Source organism: Pieris napi, chromosome 20 (genome assembly GCF_905475465.1).
Source record: "Pieris napi chromosome 20, ilPieNapi1.2, whole genome shotgun sequence".
Lineage (NCBI taxonomy): Eukaryota > Metazoa > Arthropoda > Insecta > Lepidoptera > Pieridae > Pieris > Pieris napi.
Window position 1 is genome coordinate 6,817,760 of NC_062253.1, and position 24,755 is coordinate 6,842,514.

Genomic DNA, 24,755 nt, shown 5'->3' on the forward strand with positions numbered 1-24,755 from the left:
GACACAATATTTTGCGCCACGTAATTGTTCCAAAGCGTTTGGAACATCTATGTATTTGATTGTAGTATCAAGGATTGAAAAGTATTTTTGACAGTCAAAATCACAATATCTAGTAAGAATTACTATGTCACAGTAAAATTCTTCGTCTAATTATTATAACGCGAGCATTTACGCAGACCAATACTAGTTTTGGTACCTCAAGGTGATTTTTTGAAGTCTATATAATTTTCAGCTTTACCAATTCTGGAAGTTCTTTAAAAACCAAGTAATTTAAGCTATATCCCCGATTTGATCATCGTTAATCTGGAGACTCATCTTCAGATTTATCCTAAGATTGTGATTATAAATAGTGTAATATGGTATATTCGCGCCAAGATAATATAAACGCACTCCGACGTCGAGAATCAGTCAAGGGTGCTTTTACACAATTTCCCCGGCATACCCTTTTCGTAAGGCCCCCCTACCACCCGCCCTTAGCAACTTCACCTTTTTAAATCAAAGACACTCAAGTACTCAGCAGATTGAACAAGTTGAAATAGGTATTTAATTTTTAAGGATGAAAATGACACAGAATTTCATCTAAAACAGGGTTTTATCTAACTATGACACTAATTATGAGGATATTGATATTTTCCACCTCACCAAAGAACATGTGAGAAAATATTTGAAGAGGCGGGAAGAATCTAGTTTTGTTTAGGTAGTGATTCGAAATATTTAGTATAATTTGTTGTTTTAAATATTAAATTTCAGTTTTCTGTATATAGTTTTGTTGATGCGCTTATTTGTTTTATTTTTCGTATATAATATTGTTTATCTATGTAATCTGTTTTGGCTTTATGTACTGTCTAAGTGTTTGTTTTGTAATATTATGTATGTTAGCTGTAAGATTACTTATAATTAAATAAATAAATAGAATCGTCGATATTTCAAAAGCATTAACATGACGTATAGCCTGGTAACGAATTATTGCACTTAAAGTACCTATAAATATTATTTATGATATTTCGTGGCCAGAAAGGGAAGTGGTTTAACGTTAAACGATTTATTATCTAAAAGAAATCGGTTTCTTGAAAAATGGAAAATTGCATCGGTTATATAAAAAATAAATTTATTTTTCTGACTACCTACTTTAAGTAATGGTGCTGTTAGCCTAGTAATTTCAGTGTACGATTCTCATCCCTGAGATCGTAGGTTCAAAACTTGGGCTTTTCGACGTTTGATGAAGGTTGATCACCTACTTGCTTATAAAAAAACAAATGATCACAACAGACACATAAATCTGAGGCCCAGACTGAGGTTGTAGCGCCAGTTTTTTTTTATTAAAGTGCCGGTGACTTAGCATCTAAATTATTCATTTCTGTTCAAAGATTTCGTTACGAACAACTATTTGGTTCATCGCATGTACGGATGAAAAACTACAAATTTCCGAGACTTAGGGGGAGGGAAAAAGGAAGATATGTTAGGAATTTAAAGAATTTGTTTGTCATACATCATATTAAAAGTGTCGAAAATTAATACAAATATTTTTTTTTTAATTTATGTCTTCGATAATAAAAACACGTGGAATTTAAATTTACAATTCGTCATTTAAGATTTGAATAAATTATTTTACATAAAATATAAAATACTCATATTTCATAAGGTACTCTCTCTCAATTGGTCTCAATCGCTCTCTCCCTTTTCTTCGACAAAAACGCTGCACATCTTCGTGACGTATCCGTATAATTTACCCTCATGCGCCTAAAAAGTTTCACTTTACACACAAAAAATTATTGGTAATACAACGATATGGATTGATAGAAAAACTTTTTTGTTCCACTGTCATGTAAAATTTTGTTTTAATATTTAACAAACAAGAAAGCGTTCCAGCGAATAGTTCGCGAAAAACTATTGACAAGTTTTACAAATCACATCGTCAAACTTATCTCGTTATCGGCTTCGTAATTTTGCACGTCCAAATCGAGTCACATGTAGGCGCGAGATAAGGGTAACGGCCCTTTCAATTTACCGATTCGACAATCGCTTGTAAACGTGCGTTCGTTATCGAGTTGTTTTTATTACGGATTCAAACTTTGGGTGTTAGGTTTTGATTATAAAGTTACATTTTATACGTGTATTGGAAAAAGCTTATACGTTAAAGATGAATAATTCCCATTCAAAATCATAGAAAGGCGAGACCGTACTTCACTCCGGGCCACCGACTCTATGAAGCGCCTATTCGCCACATGGAATACTGTTCTCACCTCTGGGCGGGAGCTCCCCAGTACCAGCTCCTTCCACTTGAACTGTTCAACGAAAAGCGATTCGAATCGTCGACGACCAGTCAGTTTCCGTGCGGCTTGATCCCTTGGCGTTGCGTAGAGAAGTGGGGTCTCTCTGCATCTTCTACCGCATTTACCATGGAGAGTGTTCAGAGGAGTTGTTCAGTCTAATACCTGCAGCTGAGTTTCATTATCGGACGTCCAGGCAAAATACAAAATACCATCTGCATCACCTCGACGTCCGTCGTTACGCAACTGAGCGTTTTCTAAGGCAGTTTTTTCCGCGTTTCCGCAGTTTATGTGGAACCAGCTGCCCACTGAAGTATTTCCGAACCAATTCGACTTAGGGTCCTTCAAGAAAAGAGTGTACCAATTCTTGAAAGGCCGGCAACGCACTTGCGAGCCTTCTTGCAATGTAAGTGTCCACGGGCGGTATCATTTAATATCATATAGGCTGTCGCTGGTTCTCAACGCTATAAGTTTTGTGTCTAAACGGCCTCTGAGTATGTTTTTCAAGAGTCGAGCCTTTCCTTCTGGGACTGACTCCGATATTTCGACAATTTTTTTTTTATTGAACAGGGGTCAAACTGATGTTAAGTGATATAATGGACATGATGCGGACACCCAATGCCAGAGGGCTCGTGAGTGTGTTGTTGGCCTTTTAAGAATTGGTACGCTCTTTTCTTGAAGGACCCTAAGTTGAATTTGGGTACATATATTGTAAATTCCGCATGTAAATGTATATCAAAAACGAATATACATCAGATATAATTATCATATAATTAATATATGTATATCAAGTTAAGTACTGTTACAAATATTTGATACTATTAATGATTTCTGCGTAATGAATACTATATATTCCGTAATATTCCATACAATAAACTACGTTAATATAAATATTAGTTTAATTAAACATACAGTAGACAAAATAGTATGGTTATCAAATTTTAGTATGTACGTTTATGAAAGAGCAATGGCCTAGCTGCTTGCTGCTAGCTTGAAGGTTCGAATCCCGGCGAAAATCGACGGAATGTGTCAAATGCAGAAGGCTAATCACCTATAACCTTCACTTGCCTATTAGAAAAAAAATGAAACAGATACATACACCCGAGGCCAAGACAAAGGGTTGTAGCGCTATGGATTTTTTATACCATTATGAAAACGATTGTTTCACATATACTAGACTAGATTAAGTTACTATTTTTTCGGAGTTATTATTTATTATTCCCATTTTATTTCAACGAATCTCCCATACATAACTTATTTCCCTAATCTATCCTCATTCAATACAATAACAGTATATTAATTGTAATAAGACAGGATTCCATATAATTTTAGGAAAACCTAATTAAAGCTGTGTAAATTAAAGAAATATCTTGGCTGACATCCGGATAAAATCTCTGGGCACGTTGCCTAGTGGATGTAATTTGGATACGATCTTTAACATTTTTTAATTTAAAACTTTTATTAACGATTCAAGTATGAAGTTTGGTGCTTGCCATTATTGCGCTTATCTTGATTTTTTCTCCAACGCATCACAGTAATATAAAGCATATAGTGTTTATTGATTGTATGGTGTGATGGTGTAGGTGTAAAAGTGTGGGTGTCATGTATGAATGATGTAGGTTCACGATTCGTTCGCGGTTCTATAACGGTCTGGCATATTAAAAGAAAACCAATGTATGCATTCGTACTATACTTGACAGTTGTCTTCGAATCCAAATCTAAATATATAAAACAAAGTCGTGTTAGTTACACCACTTATAACTCAATCGGCTGGACCAATGTTAGTTAACTCTTTTTTGGTGGATGGTTCTCCGCCCCGAATAGCAGAAAAAGTTATTAATAAAATATTGGATAAGTTATCGAATAACAATTAATTAATTAATTAATTTTACGAATGCAAACAGCGTGTGGTGCCATCTGTTGACAAAACTTCGCATCATTTTACATCGAATTCCTGTCAGTTCTCCAGGTGAAACTACGATCTTCGCAATTCGATTTCGCAATGGCAAGCAATAAAACATTTCTGTATTTGCAAAAAAAAAAAAATAATGTTATTACGTAATGAAATCCTAAATTAAGTATAAATTCAAAAATCATTTAATCATATAGGTAACACAATGTACACTTATGATCGTCAAAAAAAAGAACTGTATATGAAATGCTTCTAGCTTTAAATTTAGTGCCAGTTCTCAAATCAAGGGCGTAGAACGGAAGAGAAGAACTGGCAATAAACTCTCCGCCACTCTTTTTAATCGCCATGTTTTTTTTACACAACGTTTGTTGAGGAGTATAACTAAAGTTAACACGATATTAATAGACTGTTAGGCGGAACGAAGTTCGCTGGGTCAGCTAGTTATATATAAAGAATATTTCATTAGACCGATATCGAACTGTGAACAGCATGTTATAGTGGACACTTAAAGTATGTGTCCTAAATGTTTTAACAGAAATTGGGAACGCATTATTACACATTATTGGGTAACTTCGTTATCTAGTATGTAAATATTTATTGTAGCACGCAACGTAACCATTATAATGGATAGTGATAATTGTAATATTCCTAGGTAACTCTTTTTTTAACTTCCTTAAAAAGCTGTATGAAGCAATTCTTGTAATTCTTGTATATGTTCTTTCTCGGTGATAAAATATTTAAAATATTAGATATTTTTATAAAGTTTCGTTTGGGAAACGAATATAGCCATTAGCAATCTAATTCTTAGATTTATTATTTGTTTATACGTATAACTACTGATTACAGACATAAAAATAAAATATTTCAGTGGCGCTACAACCTTTTTAGGTCCAGGCCGTGGTCAGATTCAGATTATGGTCAGATTTATGTATCTGTTTCTTGATCATTTGTCAATCTAATATTCAAGCATGTGATCAGCCTCCTGTGCCATTTTTCTTTACCGTTCGAGCGAATGTTAAATGCGCTCATAGAAAGAAAATTCATCGGTTCCCGCACAAACATTTAAACAAAATTATGATAACGGCTCTTTCCGATAGTAGTAAATAATTAGGCGAAAATACTTTAAAATAGGTGACTTAAATAAAAAACAAATTAGTCTTAATACATTTTATTTATAAAATAAAACACATCTTTTAATGCCCATCACACGCGCCTTGTTGTCGAATCGCCACTTCTGTAAATAACAGAAACATTGTGTCTCAATATCGGATTTAGATATCTGGAGGCAACAAAGGAGTGAAAGCCTCTTGGCTCCAAATTAAATGGACAATTTTATTCAGTCGAGTTTTCCAATAAATTATTGTGAAATTAAGTATGTATAGATTATTTTATTATTAAAGTCTCTATGGTGGGAGCTTTAGGGGCCCTGTGGGGCCCTGATTGCCCTCCCCTAAATCTGGGGATGTTAAAACTCATTAAACTCTCAACATTATAAAGTATTACATATTGACAAAGAAAACTTTATACTAAAATTATGTATAAATAAAATTTGCATGTACCATTCAGACTGATATCCTGTCACAACACGCGAAGAAGAAAAACCTGCATTATTGAAGAGGAAAATGGATCACCACCATAGTAAGGGTTTTGCTTACCTATTCCACATTTTTGCGCGCATTCAAATTTCTCTTCATTGAAATATGTCACATTATTTGTTCCACATATGGGTTGGTAATCCGATGAGGTAGAGCAATCTTGAACACATTTTGTTTGGGCTCCATCCACCTCACTAAAAAAAAAAAATTTATATTCCTAATATAATGTTTAATATTTAATCTCCACAAGGAGTTTCTCGTTCATGTTACATGGATTCCCAAAAACCATACAACATCGTAAACTTTAACACACCCCCTCACACACTCCCACATAGTTACACGGGTCTATTTTCGCTTTAAACTACAACACACTAAACCACAAACTTTCCTTGCTTGAAGTTTCTATTTTTTTATGTAATTTAAATAAATTAGTAATTAATTCAAATATTTAATTTTGTTATTAATAATTATAATATTACTGTACTAATTCGCTTCTTTCGTTTGCTTCGTCGACGCTTCGGTGGACGCAGCAATTGTATCCAATTTGTGTTCCGTCACATTTTATTTATAAATAAAAATACAGAATGCAGTACGTAGATTTTGTGTCGATATTGTATTTAATGAAAATTAATTTTCCTTTCGTATTAAATTTATAATAATTTGTATGTATTATGAATCCCAATAGCTTCACCAATAAACGCTTGAATAACTTATTGAGAAACCCATATAATAGGACCGTAGAAAATTCTATTTCATTTGTGTGAGTATAATTGTACCCATATATTTCCAGATCCAGACCGAGGGTGGGCTTGTGATTTTCCACAAATCTTTTCAAGTCTATTATTGGCACCAATACAAAGATACGAATAAGTTAAAAATAAGATTTGCGAAAAGGCAAATGATTTTGTGTTTTAATTTCTACGTTATCTCGGCTGTAATTCCAAGAATGTTTTAACTATATTTTCGTTCCACATAAATACATGTTTGTAACTTTAGCGCTTTAGGCATATAGCAAGACACACCGATAATAATAGGTGGACCTTAAAGACAACGGTATGGAAAGGACCACGAGGAAGGAGAAGAGGTCGCCCAAAAAAAAGGTGGATAGAGGACATAGAAGCGGTAGCAGGAAACGAATGGAGAAAGAGAGCCATAAACAGAGTCAGTTGGAAAAAGCTGGAGGAGGCCTTTACCCGCGAAGGGGTTCCGATCGACGGTACTGAAGGAAGCTAGAATATAGAATAACGTAAAGTAAAAGAAAAGAAATGTAAAATAATCTAAGCTGTGTTTAATAAATTTTTTTTGTCATGATTGGAAATAAAACGGGCTTTATTCTTACTATTATTATTATTATAACTATTATCATTATTATTATTATTAACTTTAGCGCTATGGAAACGAGACTTAGCGCTGTTTGACACCCGTATTTCAAAATTAATATTGGTTTTCGACATACAGGAGTCATCAGTCATAGTTCGCGCTAAATCTTGTTTCTGAATGTCCAATGACAACTATATCGATTTAATTCCTAGATTACGTCATTCTTTTGTAGAACAGGTGGCAAACCGCCTCTCATGGACACTCAATGCCAAAGGGCGAGTGGTTGCCAGCCTCTTCATTTCTTGAAGTCGAATTTTCTAAGTCGAATTGGTTCGGAAATACCATTGGGCAACTGGTTCCACATACTGATGGTGCACGGCAAAGGCTCATTGGTCTAGTGGTTAGTACCCCTGACTGCGAATCCATGAGTCCCGGGTTCGATCCCCGGCTGAGACGAACATCGATGTGATGAGCATTTGGTGTTGGGTATTTAAATATGTATTTATATGTCTATCTGTCTATAATATGTATGTATATCCGTTGCCTAGTACCCATAACACAAGCTTCACCAGCTTAGCATGAGACTAGGTCAATTGGTGTGAATTGTCTTTAAAAAAAACTGCCTTAGAAATCGCTCAGTTAAGGAAAGACTTACGAGGTGATAAGGATTTTGGTTCCTTCTTATCAATTATTATCAATTAATTATTGACTCTATCATTATAATCTGTATTCTTATAAAATCGTTATGGATTCCCTTTATACAGCTAAATAGATGAAATTTATAGTTATCATCAGTTGAGTAATTCAAATAACAATTCTAATCAGTTTTGTGGAAATATTCAGTAAAATATTTATTAATATTTCAGTACTTAACTGGAAATGTATGCAATAAAAATATAGGCCGCTTCGAAATGTTTTTCCTTCTGCAAAGAATTAGGTTAAGAGCGAACAAGCGCCCCTTAAGTTTAGGTTCGCAGTTGTCATTTAGTGCTAACCTTGTGGAGTTTTCTTTTTTAAAAGCTATATCTTTAGAATTTTGAATTTCGAATGAGATTTTACGAAAAAGTCCTAGTATAGAATATGCAATCAGTGAAGCCACAGAGAACATTTTTTTTTTTCTTTTTTTAATTTATATAGTATACTAGTGATAGAGACTTCGGCTTTACACGGCTGGATTGGTGTTTTGTTTGAAAATATGGCGTTCGTTATTCTCGGACAATATTCAATTAATAAGTAAATGCGAATAATTAAATTATTTTTAAAATCGATCCAGTAGAGTTTTTCAGTGTATTCGTGCAACAATAATAACTAAATACAGATTGAAATAATTAAAAAGTCTGATTTGACTTCAATATTGGGACAAACAATATATCTTATGGTTCCCGTATATGACATACTGTAGTCATACTTCTTAGTCTCTGAGTCTTACCCTTAGTTAAGGGTCATCGTGTATCTCTAACACTATGAAATGTACAATCACATTACAAGATTCACAAGTGATACCGAAGGGTACAGCTAGTTTAGGATTTAAAAAAAAACAGTGGCGCTACAACCCTTCAGGCCTTTTTGAGCCTTCAGGCGGTTGACTTTTTGGGTCCAAGACCGGATTCCTCACGATGTTTTCCTTCACCGTACGAGTGATTGTTAAATGCACACATAAACAGAACATTAATGCACAGTCGGGGTTCGAACCTACGACCTCAGGGATGAAAGATGACCTCAAGAAGAAAGCGCAAATGGTTCACTAGCTACTCATTGAATAAACCAGTGGATGAAATCTATTTTCCACAGATGTCAATCATTCGAAAATCAAATAACCTTTTACATAGTAAACCACAAAATTTAATTTCAAAACTAGTAGTAGTATTTGAATATTCAATATATATTTTATTTTTTATTTTATTTGAAATGGACTTGAGAATTGCTATATTAATGGTTTTCTCGCCATGCAAAGGATATACGAATACGTCGAATAGTTCCTTCGTTCTAATTTCAAAAATGCGAACTAAAATTTCATATTCGACACGTTTGAAGTTGGAACAACCTGTCCTACTTTGCGTGTATCGCCCAAAGAAAAAATGTCCTTAGAAACGGCTTATCTTACAAAAATTACGAAAGGAAAGTTCATCTCTCGTTAGCAATGCAAAGAAGGGAATTTAGCCCGCGGTTGCATTTTTAACTACAGCTGCAAGGCATTGTGCGGCTTAATCTCACTGATCACCGCCGAGATCAAAAATGTTTATAGAGTCGACCGCTCTTATGAAATATTACAACGTAGAATATTTTGATGCAAAATAAAACCTTAAGTACACTTTATTAAAATGAGTAAACGGTTACTAAAGAAAGGGTAAGACAAATTAAATAGTATTGATTATTTCATCAAAAATCGCCAACAATCGAACCTTTTTTGTTTGGAATTTTTCGGGCTTTACGTAAGGTATTAAGGCATGCATTAACCACTAAGCAATGGTGTATTTTATAATTTGCTGTTAATAATAATAATACAAAGATGTTACAACCTTCCTTCCTTCCTTACAAAGTTCCCCACAGGCAAGCTTTGGAACTTTTTCAGTCATTATTTATTAATCTAGAGTCACTTTAACCCTTTCTCTTACTTTATTAATAAAAAATTCAATAAGAAACATACGTAATAGCTGTTTGGATTTGGTTACATACTATTAAAAAGATAATAAGAGACGCTACCTTACATAGTTTTCCAAAAGTCAAAAATCAATTATTATTCATATAGGTAACACAATGTACACTTATGAACGTCAAAAAAGAAATATACATTAAATGCTTCTAATTTTACATTTACTGCCAGTTCTCAAATCAATAGCGTAGAACTGAAGAGAAGAACTGGAAAAAGATCCCTATATTAAAATAATTATAAAAAAATATCGATATAAATACCAACAAATACCTTTTAGGGGTTGACGGAGGCTTTATTTCGGAAATAATGACCGGATTGCCTAATATAGCCTTTTCTGTTGTGACAGCTACATCCGCCTGCTCACTTTGATTGGGGTATTGTGAGGCCTCGTTCCGAAAGCCTGTGGGAAAAAATGCATATCCAATTACTGTAACTTGGGTTTTGTGAATTGCACGATATGTCCGCGAATAATTTGATTATACCTATACTAACGAACTGTGTATATACTCGTACAAACATAATTAAATTGCAATAGTAGCATTCTGTATCTATTTCGTGATCATATATTTTATTTCTTGAATTCTTTTGGGCCTAAGGTTCCCTCGCGATGTTTTCCATCACCGAACGAGCGTTAAATGCATGGAAAGTCTATTGTGCGTAACCGGGGTTCGAAACTACGACCTCTAGGGTGAGAGTCGCTGCTCTTGTGCATGATAAATGAAATTTTAAAATAAAATTATTTATAGTCATTTTCAAAAATAGTTATTATATTGTACCATTATTGAAAATAAATATGATAAATTAACGTACAAACAACCCATTTTATTGTATATAAAAAATCTTTACTTTAATATAATTGATAACTTTTCTAAGTTCTACATTTAGAATTTTTATTTTTGTTGAACACAAGCAATTGACAAACATTAAAAATAATAGTCTTGATAAATGTGAGTTTTACTATCATTATTCATTATCGATTTTTATCTTTATTGTTAGTTAAACTAAAGTTAACAGGATAAACGGTAAAAATAAATACAAATGTACATTGCTTTATTGTAAAACTGTAAAAAATATTTCCATATTACAGACTCTTGGATTGCGGGGTTCAAGTGCACAGGCACTAATTAAAGATTTAAGTTGTTGTCTGGTAGATCGAGGTAGAGTACCGATGACCATAGAGCTGGTGCTTTCCTCGCTCAACGGATAAATACAGTGAGGAAAAGTAGCATTAAAAGTAAACTGCAATGAAAACATGACTTTAAATTAATTTTAATTATCTTTTAATCCAATTATTATTACTATGTAGGTTAGAATACTGTAAATACTCTAACAAAAGAATTTTTGTAACTTACAATATATTATATATTTATGCCACATTTGATTTAATTAAAAAAAAATACAATAAAATGAGAAAGTGTATTTGATTTGACATACTTGAATGTACTATTTCTTCAAGTATGTCAAATCAAAGACACTTTCTCATTTTATTGTATTTTTTTTTAATTCAACATTTATTACAACATTTATTTTTAACACAAATTTTACTACGGTTTCACCAATTTGAGTTAAAGACAGGTTTAGATGTGATGTAATTATTATTGTAATTATAAAGTTTTAGATCGAGAGTAATAATTTTTCGACACATTGCCTTATGTGTACCTGTTAGAAGTTTTGTTTCATCGTACAATTTTGATGTAGGATAGCGAAAAATTCATGAATTTATATAAAATCACAAATACCTTTCAAAATTCAATAGTAAATCTAGGTAATAACAATTAACTTTTATACTAATTAAACTAATCTATATTATCAAACTTACCCGTGTAGGAGTCACTCTGAGGCGGATATCCGTTCTGACTTGGGTATCCATTTTGGTAGTTAGTACCAGGATGAAGTTGGCCACCCTGATAGCCCAACTGACTTGGACTTTCGTACCCCTGGTTACTCTTTTGGTTAGCATTCCAACTATTTGGCACATCAGTCTGTAAGAAATTTACAACTTAAAACTCACAAAACTTTCAAAAGCCTATTCAATCGTTTATTTTTATCAATTTTCTTTGAACATGCTTCCGAGTTTAACTGTTAAGTATTTAGGTAATAGCAATTACGATTGATGAATCGTGAAAGACCCGCAAATAATATTCCTTCACCGTTCGAACGAATGTTAATTGAGCACATAGAAAGAAAGTCCATTGGTGCACAGCCGGGGATCGAACCTACGACCTCAGAGATGAGAGTCGTACGTTGAAGCCACTAGGCCAACACTGTTCGACTACATAATTGTTTAGCTTATCCAAAACACAAACGCCACTTAGAACAAAAAAATTAAAAAAAGACCTAAGCCATTTTGCCAAATCACCACTAATAAATTATTGAATAAACTTCAGCGCACTGAAATGAGGCATTTAAATGTCATGTTTTAGGAATAAATCTCATTACTGAAAAGTCGAGTTAATCACGAAAGTTACCTGAATTCCATTTACTGGATACGGCTGAGGGTTCCCTGGATAATTAACACGCGGATTTAAACCATTATTCCAATTATTCGCTGTCGGGTAATTAGGGTTAAGTTTCTGGAAATATTTTTTAAAGAATGTGAAGAGCTGTTTTCGGTTTCTTAATTAAATGATGCGTTAAGAAAATTATTACGTTAATTTAAACGAATCTCCTTAGCTCGTAGCGGTAATTCTGACCAGGATACGTCAAAAATGTATTGGATTTTGACGTAGTACAAAAATGTAGTCGATTAGTAAACGAGTCTCAATTCAGAATCTCGTCTTGAGCGCTGTCAAATATGTCAATTGTCAAACCTCAAACAGCGCTTGTATGTTGTGTTAAGTTTGATAGACGTTCAAGAGTACGGAGCTCACAGGCTTCCGTGTTCTTATAATACATGAAAGTACATAGGTATGTGCAAATTAATGTAGGCACCGCAAGTAAACCGCAAACGAACCGCAAGCGTACCGCAAGTATGTATATTGTATACGATAATTAAACAACAATTTTTCATAGATTTTGTATGTGTGAAATGAAATAGTCACTTCGAATTACAATACAAGCATGAATGTATGAATATATATTACACTACTTTATATGTATCTAAAGTGAACAAAAATATTTTGGAAATATGCAATGATATAGTATAAGTGAATGCAGTGATACATTTTAATATTACCCATTTAATGGTTTAAACAATAGAAAGAACAATGATAAATTATTTTTAATAATTATAATTAAATTACATATAGTCATGTAAAATAACCTTAAGTATTATTTAATTTATGGTATGAAAAACCAATTAATCTTAAAAAAACCTCTTTCTAATGTGTTAAAAATATTTTTAACATATTAGAATAAATACTCAAGCTTTACGTAAATCAATAACTTAGTTCTTACCTGAACATTATCATTGCCAGGATTGCCAGGTTGATAATAATTGGGATTTTTTGCATTCTCCTGGCCTGAGTAGGCCGCACCAGTCTAAAATTAAACATTAAATTTTTGGTTTTCCTCAAACTTCGAAAATTTCCAGGAAACAAAATTATTGACGTCATCAGGCTGTTGACGTCATACTTTCACGTGAAATAAAACTGGTTACATGGGTATAATGGAAGTGTCTAAAGGAGGCCTGTCGCAATCCGGCTATTCAAATTCAAAAATCATTTATTCATATAGGTAACAGAATGTACAACTATTAACGTCAAAAACAAAAATATATATGAAATGCATTTTATTTTACATTTACTGCCAGTTCACAAGAGCGTAGAACGGAAGGGAAGAACTGGCAATAAACTCTCCGCCACTCTTTTTAATCGCCAAGTTCTTTGTTTAACACACCGTTTGTAATGAGCTGCAACCATTACACCATGTTCCACATGACATCTTAAGCAATTAATAATAATAAAATAAATTAAGAACAAAGATTTGTCCTCTATCAGCAGGAGGCATGATGAAATAGAAGCACGCACTTACATTATCGTAGGAACAACACGCATATACATATTTGTCATTTATTTCTGACACAATCAATTAAAAACAAACTAAAGTCCATTTGCCGATCCCGACAAAGGCCTCCCCCTTCCATTTTTCTCAGTCTTAACCTTGCCTGCAACGAGTTTTATTTCATTATCCCACCTTCTACTGTTCGCTCTTTTTCCTTCTCTTTGGTACCAACTCATTATTTTACGATTTTTTAATGAAAACTAAAATATATTTACAGTTTGATGATTTCATTGTTGAATATTAACGTGAATACAAGTATAGTTTTAAATAATTATGTAACCCCTGAGAACCTTCGACCTCCATTACAGCTCACCAGAGCTTTCGATTGGGCCAAACATGTTGAATAAATAAATATTGTGTAAATTTAAAACCACCTGAAAAGATCTTCAAAATTGAAGCTAAGAACCATTTTGATCACGTCGCGTTATAAAAAACAGCATTCTAATCGGTCTTTTTGGTTAGGAAATATGATTACAGACAGACATGTAAAACTACACGATCTCTCTTTTGCGTCGGGATTAAACATTATTGATATGTTGGTTGTAAAATAATAATGTACACTTTGAATATCAATATTAAAATATTGTATAGTCAATAAAAGTATGTGGCACTGTACAATTGTAATTTTCGCATATTAGATTAAAAATACCAAATAGCGTTTATATATTACCAATAACAAGTGTTTTCCGTTACATTCGAAAAATGAAACATCAAATTGAAGGTACTTTATCTCTCACCTGTAATCCATTCTGCGGGTAGGACGGCATGTTTGGATTATTTGAATTAACATTAGCACCGATTCCATTCCAATTCCTTCCTGTGTCAGGATATTGACCAGGTTGATTGACCTGAGATTATACATAATTCTTAAAATTTAAAATTCATTATTGTTTATATTATACCATATAGAAACTAAAATGATATATATACAACTAGCTCCGCGAACATCGTTTCGCTTTAATGTGATTTTTTTACTTACCCTACCTTTTTAGTGGCTACATACAAACATATGGAACATTTTGCTATGTTACCTTAGAGACTGTTCGTTTTTTCGAAATAAAACATTAATTACTAAACAATACTATTTTTTTCAATTTTCAAATTTTTGGAAAGAATTACTCGAATTGGTCCAGCCATCTCCGAGTTTTGCGCTTAGGAACATAATTTGGGATTCATTTTTTGTTTATATAGAAGTTGGGACCCCTTATATTAATTTAAAAAAATACTAGTGCCAGGGGACGCAGTAATAACGTGTATTGTATATGTAATCGATGGGCTGAAAAGTTCGTAGTACGAACTCTAGTACCTATTAAATTAATAATAAATAAATTATGATTTGTAGCCAGCCCTAACAAAATACTATATCTTACAGAGTGAAGGAACTTTTGTTTGTTTAGAAAAATGGATCAAAAGGAATTTCGTGAGTTTTTTAAACAGCTAGTTGAAACTACGGGTTGGGTTTAGAAATCAGTAACCCGAATCTGATGATACTGGTTATACAGGAGTCTTGGGGGACTCTGATTGGAACACCTCCAAGTGATTTTTGCTGCCGGAAATACGTCTAAGTCTTTAAAAAAAAATTGTGAAATATATTGAAATTCGTAAACAATCCACCATTTTCTACTTTTCTATTGGTTATAAGATACATTCTCGATAAATTAATCGAATCGATTATTTCCTCATTTTTTAATTTTAAAGTTGAACCTAATTTAACCATTACTTGACAAATGTACATATTTATTACATTATCTTCATGTTTCAATTAGTGTAGGGTTCCGAAAATTTTGAAATTATTCAAAACTACTACTGTGTCATAGGGTCTTGGATTTGCAAAATAAATATGTATTATATTTAACCTTCGGGAATTTACCAACAAATTTCTACGAAATACATACTTGTATTGGATTGGCAGGCAAGCCGAGGTTATTCCATGTATTTTCATTTCCGGTGGGCTTTTGCTGACCCTAAAATATAAGTAATAGTTAACCAAACATCCTACTACATTTTTTGCGTTTTCTGCGTGACCAGATATTTTTTCGCCAATTTAAAATTAATTAGTCATCAAACTGTTTACGTAAGCCCTCTAAATACATTTTCCGAATACGCTTTCGCCCTTAGGACGCGTTTTTAACGAGATGCGAAATTGATATGAACAGTTCTTACATAGATTTACTATACAATTGTAAGGTATTCAAAAAAATACATGTCGAAAATTCAAAACGATATTAGCTATATTAGTAATCACTGTTTGTCCGACATTTGGCAGTTATTTTAAAAAAAGTCAGTGCGTACTGTACTCAACGATGACTCTAACACACTACTGACAAATTGACTTTGACATATTGAAAATTTACAAACTGTAAGATGGTTATTGCTAGGTGAGGGGTACCGGGTTCGATTCCCGGTTCGAGGGCAAGTTTTAATTTAATTTAAATTTGTTCTCGGCCTTTGGGAGGGTTGTGCGGTACCGGGCGAGTGCCTAAACCGTACATGGAGGACGCGGTCGAATTTCTAAAGACGAACACGAATTATAAAAAATAACTCTATACTTGACGCTGGCTAATGCACAAATCGTGGCAGAGCCATAAAAAATAAAAAAATAAATAAAAAAGATGGTTATTGTGTGGTGTTGCCATTGTAATAAAACAAATGACATTGTGGTCTCTTATTACATTATCTATGTAGGTATGTCAGAGAATTACTCCCTGAATCCTAGGTAGATAGAAAACTTACCTGTGGTACTTGTTGGTTTAGATATCCTGTCTGAGTTTGGGGACTACTCCATCCCTGACCTGGTAACGACGTTTGTGGATAATCCCCCTGCGATTAAAGGTTTTACTTGATTTAATAATATTTATACTGAATCACACTAAGAATGGAACTTGGGGTTTATATATTTGATATACGTTGATAGTTCTTCTTTTGTTTACTCAATTACTTATTATAAATTAAATAAGTACATAAAATATCATCCGTGCAAAAATTCGCAGAAAAATCCAAAGTTACATCGCGTCACCATTGGTCGAAATAGGTGACGTTTGATTTATCGGCGATATACATACTGTGTCTGTACTGTTTGTGAGAAAAATAGTTTTAATCTGTTTTTATGTGGCGATTTTTAGGGAATCTAACTGGTGACAGACCATTCATTCTTTTCGTTTTATTCATTAAAACTCAGTAAAACCATAATGTGAAGACTAAATTAGGAATAAGTATAAAAGGGTAAAGTATAAAAGGTTTACACTAATCTTTTGAAACAGGCACGACCTTCTTTAATGAAGATGAAAAAGACTTAAAATTCAAAAATTCAAATTTCATTTATACATATAGGAAACAAAATGTAGACTTATGAACGTCAAAAAAACCTATCAACTGGGGTCTATACAATCTCTTTTTGATTTGCAAAATAAATATTATAAACGACTTTATTTAACCTTCGGATATTTATCAACAAATTCCCAATACGTAATACATACTTTTACTTGATTGGCAGGCGAGCCGAGGTTATTCCATGTATCTTCATTTCCGGTAGGTGTTTCCTGACCCTAAAATATAATATCAATTTTTACGGCGTTATAATTAACCGATTTAGTTTAGAGTTGTCTTTAAATCAAGAGCGCTACAACCCTTGGTGGCCTCTCCACCACTACTTCTACGTATTTTGCTATCATACTCAGGCAACCAAAAAAAATGGTGCGTGTACTAATGTACGCGCGTAAGAAGTTATACTTCTTTGGCTTTCTTTATTTTTTTTAAATATTAAATAATTAATAATAAATATTTAACGTTAATAATTTAATAATATTTAATATTTAGTAAATTATTCAATTATTCATTAATATTAATAACAATTATTATTATTATTTTATTATATTATTAATTCAATTTAATAACTAGGTATGTTTCATAACCGTTTAACTAAGTAACAATAGGTCTTTGTGAAAAAGCATTGCTAAATTTCTTTGAAAAAATAATTAAAACTCCTTTATTTGTTTAAAAGGTACTACAAATGGCATTATGGTCATTCAAAATTCTTGGCATAGCTGCTAACTTCACGCATATTCTATTTTTTTTTACTTTTAGATTTCTTATTCCCATCTCGCTCGCGCACGCTCGCCCATACTGATAATTTTGTGTCACGGTGCGCGCGCATCGTAAAATTTAACTCTCATCAATTTTTCATAACGCGCCTAAAGAAGTATAACTTCAAAAACCTAATAGAAAAATCAGGGTATACAGTTTGGCGTTGTAGTTTCGAATATATCGTCTAGATAGAGGGGGGGCTGTGGTGGGGAAGCGCCTCCATTTTGAGGTTATTTTCCTGCGTATCGATATTTGCAATTGGTATAACTTGATGGACTCGGAGAAGCTACGATGTTCGTTTATGTTTTAATCATTAGTCATCGTTAAAATCTATATATTTTATACACTTTCAAGAACAACAACGGCCGTGTCGTGACCACGCCCTATTTTTGTTGTATGCAAGTTCGAAATAGTTCGCATATTAACACACCCACAAGTACTCATGCTTTAGTTATATTCTGTTTGTTCTATAATGCAGAATATAATAACACACATACCAACATATGGAACATTTTGCTATGCTATCCGATAGACTGTTTGCTTTTCCGTACTCTCCGTATGTTTCGCAATAACCACAAAGTTCAAGGAATAAATATAAAAAATAACTAGAATTGGTACAGCCGTCTTCGAGTTTTGCGCGTAACGTATTTTGCGTATTTATTTATATACATTTAACTATAAATACAAAAACTCAGTTATATCGCGCAGCCCGGACATACAACGACCAATATTTAAGCTTTGACTTATTTAAGCTATCGCGGAATATGGTTAAAAGGAGTATAAGAAAATCCATAGCGCAAAATCACCTGCATCATGAGCATACCCTACACACACACCTTCACACCTACTTACCCTCACTTTTACACCATCACACAACACAGCCAAATTAGGTACCACTCAGTTAAATGTATTGAATAATTTTTATTTGTTTGTTTCCTTTTGTAAATTTTTGAACCTTTTTTTTTGTAGTTAAATGTATTATATTATTAAAATGGCTATATTTTCAGTGTAACTGTTTGTTATTATATATAATTTATGTTAGCTGTAGGATTACGAAATAAATAAATAAATAAAAACCAATTGTACATTGGCGCGTTTGTGACCCAGCGTAATAAACTCACTTGTGCTCCTTGTTGGTTGGGGTATCTCATCAGTGTTTGGGGACTATTCCATCCTTGACGTGGTACCGAAGTTTGAGGATAATTTCCCTGAGTTTAAAAATGTGAAACTGGTTAATCAGTCTAAGTTAGATTTAAATTTCATTCTACGTCATAAAAACAAATGACGATTTTATATAATTTCTTCATCGATTTCAACTACGGGAAAACAAATGCAGAAGCTGTGTATCAATTGAATAAGCAATCACAACTAACGAATTCTTTATCTATATAATTGTAATGTCTACGACTCGTACATTGTTCTATTAACAAACTCTCGCAAAATATTGTATATCCAAATTTACAGGAACGGCTATCAAGGTGCGAAATATTCATTTTTTTAATTAATCTTTGTATGACATATCAAACAAACTTAAATGCATTTAATTGGTGCACAAAACGAACAGGTGTCCATTCTATAGAATTACGAGTAGGTATTAAGCCGGCATTAAGTATTATTTATTTTAATTATAAAATACATTCACTAGCCCTGCAGAAGCCAATACAATTCTAAATTCTAAAATCATTTATTCATATAGGTAACAAAATGTACACTTATGAACGTCAACACATACATATATGAAATGATTCTAATTTTACATTCTCTGCCAGTTCTCAAATCAAGGACGTAGAACGGTAGAGAAGAACTGGCAATAATCTCTCCGCCACTCTTTTAATCGGGAGGAGGAGCTGCAACCATTACACCTACACTCTGATTTTTAATTCCGTAGAATTCTGACAGCTATCATTTCTTGACATGTCAGAAATAGCAAACCTTTTTGGCCGGGTACATTTTTCAATTTCTATACGAGTCTGAACATCTGTCTCTATACATACATTTTATTTGTTAGCTTATTAAGTGCAACATTAAAAGTGGTTTTACGGCGACTGATAATTTAGTGCCTTTTCATCACAAATAGTAAAAATCGCACAAGTAAAGATAAAATTTCTTTTTTTTTTAAGTTTTACTAAACCTGGAATATAAAAAAAATGTTGCATTTTATTTTCTTGCCCTCAAATGGGTCAAATTTGTCCCTTTTTCGGTGGAGAAATTTTTTAGTAACAACATTTATGGAATGTCAGAATTATACGGAATGAAGAATCAGAGTATATATACATAATAAATAAACTTAATAGCTAATATATACATACTTGCACTTGGTTCACAGACGATCCGGGGTTATTCCAGTCATTCTTATTTCCGGTAGGCCTCTGCTGACCCTAAAATAAGTTCACTATTATACCTGAATACTTAAGAAACTTTATTTTATTTTTATTGTCTATTGTTGATTATAATTGAATTTATATTGTTATTGGTAACAAAGCAATTATTATACCGATGTATACCCTCAACTTCGTCAATCTTATAGAAAAACAAAAGATGTATGGTTGCCTAGCAACGGACCAGGAAGGAAAAATGCAAATTAGCTTTGAAATTAGTATACATATGAAATTTGTATCAAATCTTTGTTTTATATAGAATATAATCAAAGTATTTAATATATATTTTTTTTTAGTTTATAAGAATAAATAGCACATTGTAGATAGTAAGAATTTTTGATCTTATTGTCGACATTATGTACAAAATGTGAACAAAACAATTAAAAAAAAACCCCTAATATTTTTTTTACGTTGCCAGTAGATGAGCTGGTATGGATACATAAAATTCTCGTGTCACAATGTTCGTTCCAATACTCCTCCAAAACGGCTCGACCGATTCTTATGATATTTTTATGCATATTCAGTAAGTCTGAGGATCGAACAACTACTTTTGATCCCATCAAGGGTGGTTCCACCTCAAAAATTTTATTTTATGGACAAAACTTTTTTTTTTATTTTTTATGATACAGTATACAAAAATTCATACAACCCTTAATTGTCACCCCTCTACGATCAACCCCTATTTTTTATTATAGTAGATAGTTATTTTTATTGCTGGGTCAGCGAGAAATTTATAGATTATTAATGAACTTATATTATGGCTCTTTAAAAAACAACTCTAAAGAGATATCACCTAAATAGTGGTCGATAATCATAATTAATATTATTATTACTCGAAATTAACGAAAATAGTATAGATAATTACGGACATTTTTACTTAACCTTACTTGTTAGTTTAAGTAACTTAGTTTGTTAAATTAATAATGAAATTTTTATCGATATTACTAGAAAGAATACCTACATTACACTATAAGTGTACTATTAAAATGTGTATTGCATTGCAGTACATTTTAGCTTTGCAATTACAAAAAAATCTTATTTCATTTCTTTTACTGCAAATATGGACAAAATCTGGGAAAATAGGTCAGTCAATTTCACAAGCGACTAGAGCCAAAAGGAAAACCAACAACATACAGGCTATATTATGCCTGTATTTACTCTATGGCGAAATAGTATTAAAATATTTTCTTTACTCTATGATAAAATAATAGTGAAATATTTACCTATTGTCTATGCTTAACATAGATAAATCAACAATGAGGTTTTATGAAAATTTTGTTTATGATGATTTAATATTGAAATATTTACCTATTGTCTATGTTTAACATAGATAAAGCAACGAGGTTTTATGGAATTTCAGCCAACTGAATAAAATGTATATTACCTGAATCGCGGTGCCTGGGTAATATTGTGAATTAGCCGGATAATTCATCCCGGGATTGCCATTTCCATTATTCCAAATATTTCCTTGGGGATTGTTCAACTGTAAGACATTCAAAGAAAACTAGAGATACCGAAATTCAATCAAGATAGGATAAAAGATTTTTAGTCCAGCGTAGTATGAAATTAGTTCATATAAATAATATTATAGTATACAATAAAAACTGTTCTAACGAATTAACGAATAATAGACAATATTGTAACTAACAATAGACTTATGACTATCTGGCTGAATAAAACAACTATTTTATTTTTTATATTTAGAACGCGCATAGAAGACGAATGGAGCTGCAGAACAAATGATTATTTTTCGATCGTTTGTTTGTTGGAGCATATATACGTATATTTAAATCTACTAAACGATGTTTCACACAAAGGAGGAGCTTAAGGCTTTGCATTTAAATGAGATATCGGACAGATGTTTTATTATAAATATGACTTATTTGCCTCGCCTTTATATATGTTTGCCGTCTGATAAAGATATCTAAGACAATTAAGATTATAACTTTTTACCTTGTATATATCAGTCAGAAATCTACATAGCTGTAGGCAATCTGATTTAGTTTAGATTATGACAGATGACTTTTACACATTAAAAAAAAACACTTTTTTACCGGATTGAAATCGAAAAAAAAAATTATAAGTTTATAATAATACATAACTTCAATCCGGTAAAAAAGTGTTTTCTTTAAATAATCGGAGTAATTAATATATAAATTATAAACGTTTAGTAAATTAATCTATGCGCGTGATCGTCATTCTTGATTGATTTTTCGAAAACGAATTCTCGCTCCCATACATCGAACAATGGAATTCAAGTTGCTTTAACATCTGGCATCAAGGTTTCATTAGGGATCTATGGGGTCAAGAGGCTATGGGGGTCATTCCCCCATCCCTTTAGCTTTACACGACAAAAAACACATACCAAACCGTTTTCTCATTGATAGGTTGTTTTTATATTGTAATTATTTTTTTTATTTTTATGGTACGGTATGGTTTTAGATAAAGCACTGACTTTAAAAAATCCCCATAAGGAGACCCGCCCTTGCATGATATCTACTTAATAAAGCAAGCCATTATAAAATCTAGTATGCATAAACTATTAATACGTAATTAAACTAATTGATAATAATCACCTGCCCCTCATTAATTGGGTATTGCGAAGTACCGGGGTAATTGGCTTGGGGATTTCTCCGAAAACCAAAATTAGGAAAAAGATTTCCAAACAAACTGTTTAAATCAAACCCGCTCTCCTTTGTCAATAACTGACCTTGTATGCGACCTGGAAAAAAATCATTATTTTTTTGTTTTTTTACTGATATTATGTATTTGTATCTTTCAGGAGAATGCTATGAATGGTACATTTATTTCCATAATATTTTAAATATGCCCTGCAAACTCGGCACCAATCCAGAAAGTTAATCGTTCGAGAGCGCTTTCCTCAATCGCAATCCTTATTTTAATACAATTCAATGTTACATAGATCTTAAAAAAAACTAATTTTAATTAATAAATACGTAGGTCTTTTGTCTCTTTCTGTCAAATTGTGGTTACGCTGTGATAAAAAGATACAGCTGACTTTAGTTAAAACGGTGTAATTAGACTTTTTGATATATTACGATGGAAAAAAAGCTTAATTGAAATAGTGAAAATGTTTTAGTTTTAGGTTCTTATATTTAAAAAGCCATCAGGATTTTTTATGTATATTATTTAAAGCGGTTTACGTAAGACCACTGGAGGTATTTTGTTGACCTTTGTATAATATATTACTGTCTGAGTATTTATTACTAATAATAGCGAAGACTCTTAATAACTCCCGGCTGGTAACTAAAGCCAGTTTCTATATAGGTACGTTAAGAAAAAAAATCTAAAACCAACACAAATTTACTGGAAACAAATTTGCTTTTAAAAGCTTACTTAAGTCTAAATCTATATACATAATATTTCCTAACAATAACAATTACAACTGAGTAATTTTTTTTTAATGGCAACACTATGCCATTAAAATCGGATATATCTCAGTAAATCATTTTAATATGATTTTTCAATACTAATTAATAAGCAAATAATTAAAATTTAGATAGAGGCAATTCAATATGTTTTTAATTATGACGATAAAATAGATATTTACGTTAATTGCCTATTTACGATTAAATCAAGTAAAAAATATCGTTATAACACGTATGTTTTTCACAAACGCAACTGTCAAAGTTTTGTTAAATCATAAAAAAATTGAAAAATTGTTAATCGCTCAAAAGAATGACTTAAATGACCGGGACTTTTAATTAAATTTACTAAAATTATCAATAACGCTTCATATTAAGACATACATATTTTTTGCAAATATAAACACTCACCAAAGTCACACACACTTAAAAAACAAAAGAGTAATAACTTTATGCAAATCATAATGCAACACTCAAACACGACCGGTACAAACTCGACGCGTGCACTAAATTAGTGACCGTGGTCAAGGTAAATGTCTTTTATACATTATCATAATGATCATTAATTATTAACACCCTATTCTCATTACTAAATAGTTAATATGTATTAGTAATACTCTGTACGCCAATAGAAATAGCTACAGATCATCAAATTTAACTTGGTATTGACTGTAAAATAAACAAATCATAGTAGATAACTAAGTTACTGTATTAAGCGATAAATTTGACAAATTGATAATTGTTATTGGTTCGCCGGAAATTGTAATCGCGAAAGATTTTTCAGAACAGATGGCATATTAAAAAAATCATAGAATAATATAGAGTAGTTACAAATATAACGTGAATAAACTACTATTTATAGATTAACTATATACTAAGATCGGTAAAATACCCACACGTAATAATTAAAGCCACACATGACGGATCAAAAATTCCAATTATATGACTTTGTAATTAAGATTTCATCAGAAAAGCAAAATACTATCATAAGTGTGAATAATACTAACCGCTTAATGAAGCATCTGATGCTCAGAGTAATTAAAGTAACGTAATGATTCATGTTTATGGCACTGATATAAATTTAAGATGTATATAGACAGACTCAGAACAGTTTTAATAATAATCATTTTCTTTTCTGCACTGTTTAGCTACAACA

The 24,755-nt window shown here is 32.2% G+C and overlaps 1 protein-coding gene across 3 annotated transcripts; it reads right to left on the reverse strand.

Annotated features, from left to right (window-relative positions):
• Positions 1–5,334: 5,334 nt before the first annotated feature.
• LOC125059858 (glutenin, high molecular weight subunit DY10-like) lies at positions 5,335–24,139 on the reverse strand. Of its 3 annotated transcripts, XM_047664497.1 has the most exons (14): positions 24,011–24,139; positions 22,790–22,935; positions 21,598–21,696; positions 20,145–20,213; positions 18,957–19,043; positions 16,486–16,572; positions 15,648–15,716; positions 14,490–14,600; positions 13,147–13,230; positions 12,219–12,323; positions 11,570–11,732; positions 10,021–10,150; positions 5,838–5,971; positions 5,335–5,416 (listed from the first exon to the last, which is right to left on the reverse strand). In XM_047664497.1, exons 1-14 carry the CDS (start codon positions 24,060–24,062, stop codon positions 5,376–5,378), a joined length of 1,377 nt encoding a protein of 458 aa, XP_047520453.1. In that variant the 5' UTR covers positions 24,063–24,139; the 3' UTR covers positions 5,335–5,375. The 3 variants fall into 3 exon arrangements, with proteins under 3 accessions (XP_047520453.1, XP_047520454.1, XP_047520455.1); XM_047664498.1 differs by lacking the exon at positions 20,145–20,213; XM_047664499.1 differs by lacking the exon at positions 15,648–15,716.
• Positions 24,140–24,755: the final 616 nt, after the last annotated feature.

Bases quoted from the DNA above. Each gene is read 5' to 3' on its own strand.
- LOC125059858 (XM_047664497.1), bottom strand. From the start codon at position 24,062: ATGATTTGCATAAAGTTATTACTCTTTTGTTTTTTAAGTGTGTGTGAC. The intron at 11,733-12,218 runs GTAACTTTCGTG...AATTTCTTACAG, and splicing joins ATCCAGTAAATGGAATTCAG to ACTGATGTGCCAAATAGTTG. The intron at 10,151-11,569 runs GTAAGTTTGATA...TTTTTCCCACAG, and splicing joins TCAGAGTGACTCCTACACGG to GCTTTCGGAACGAGGCCTCA.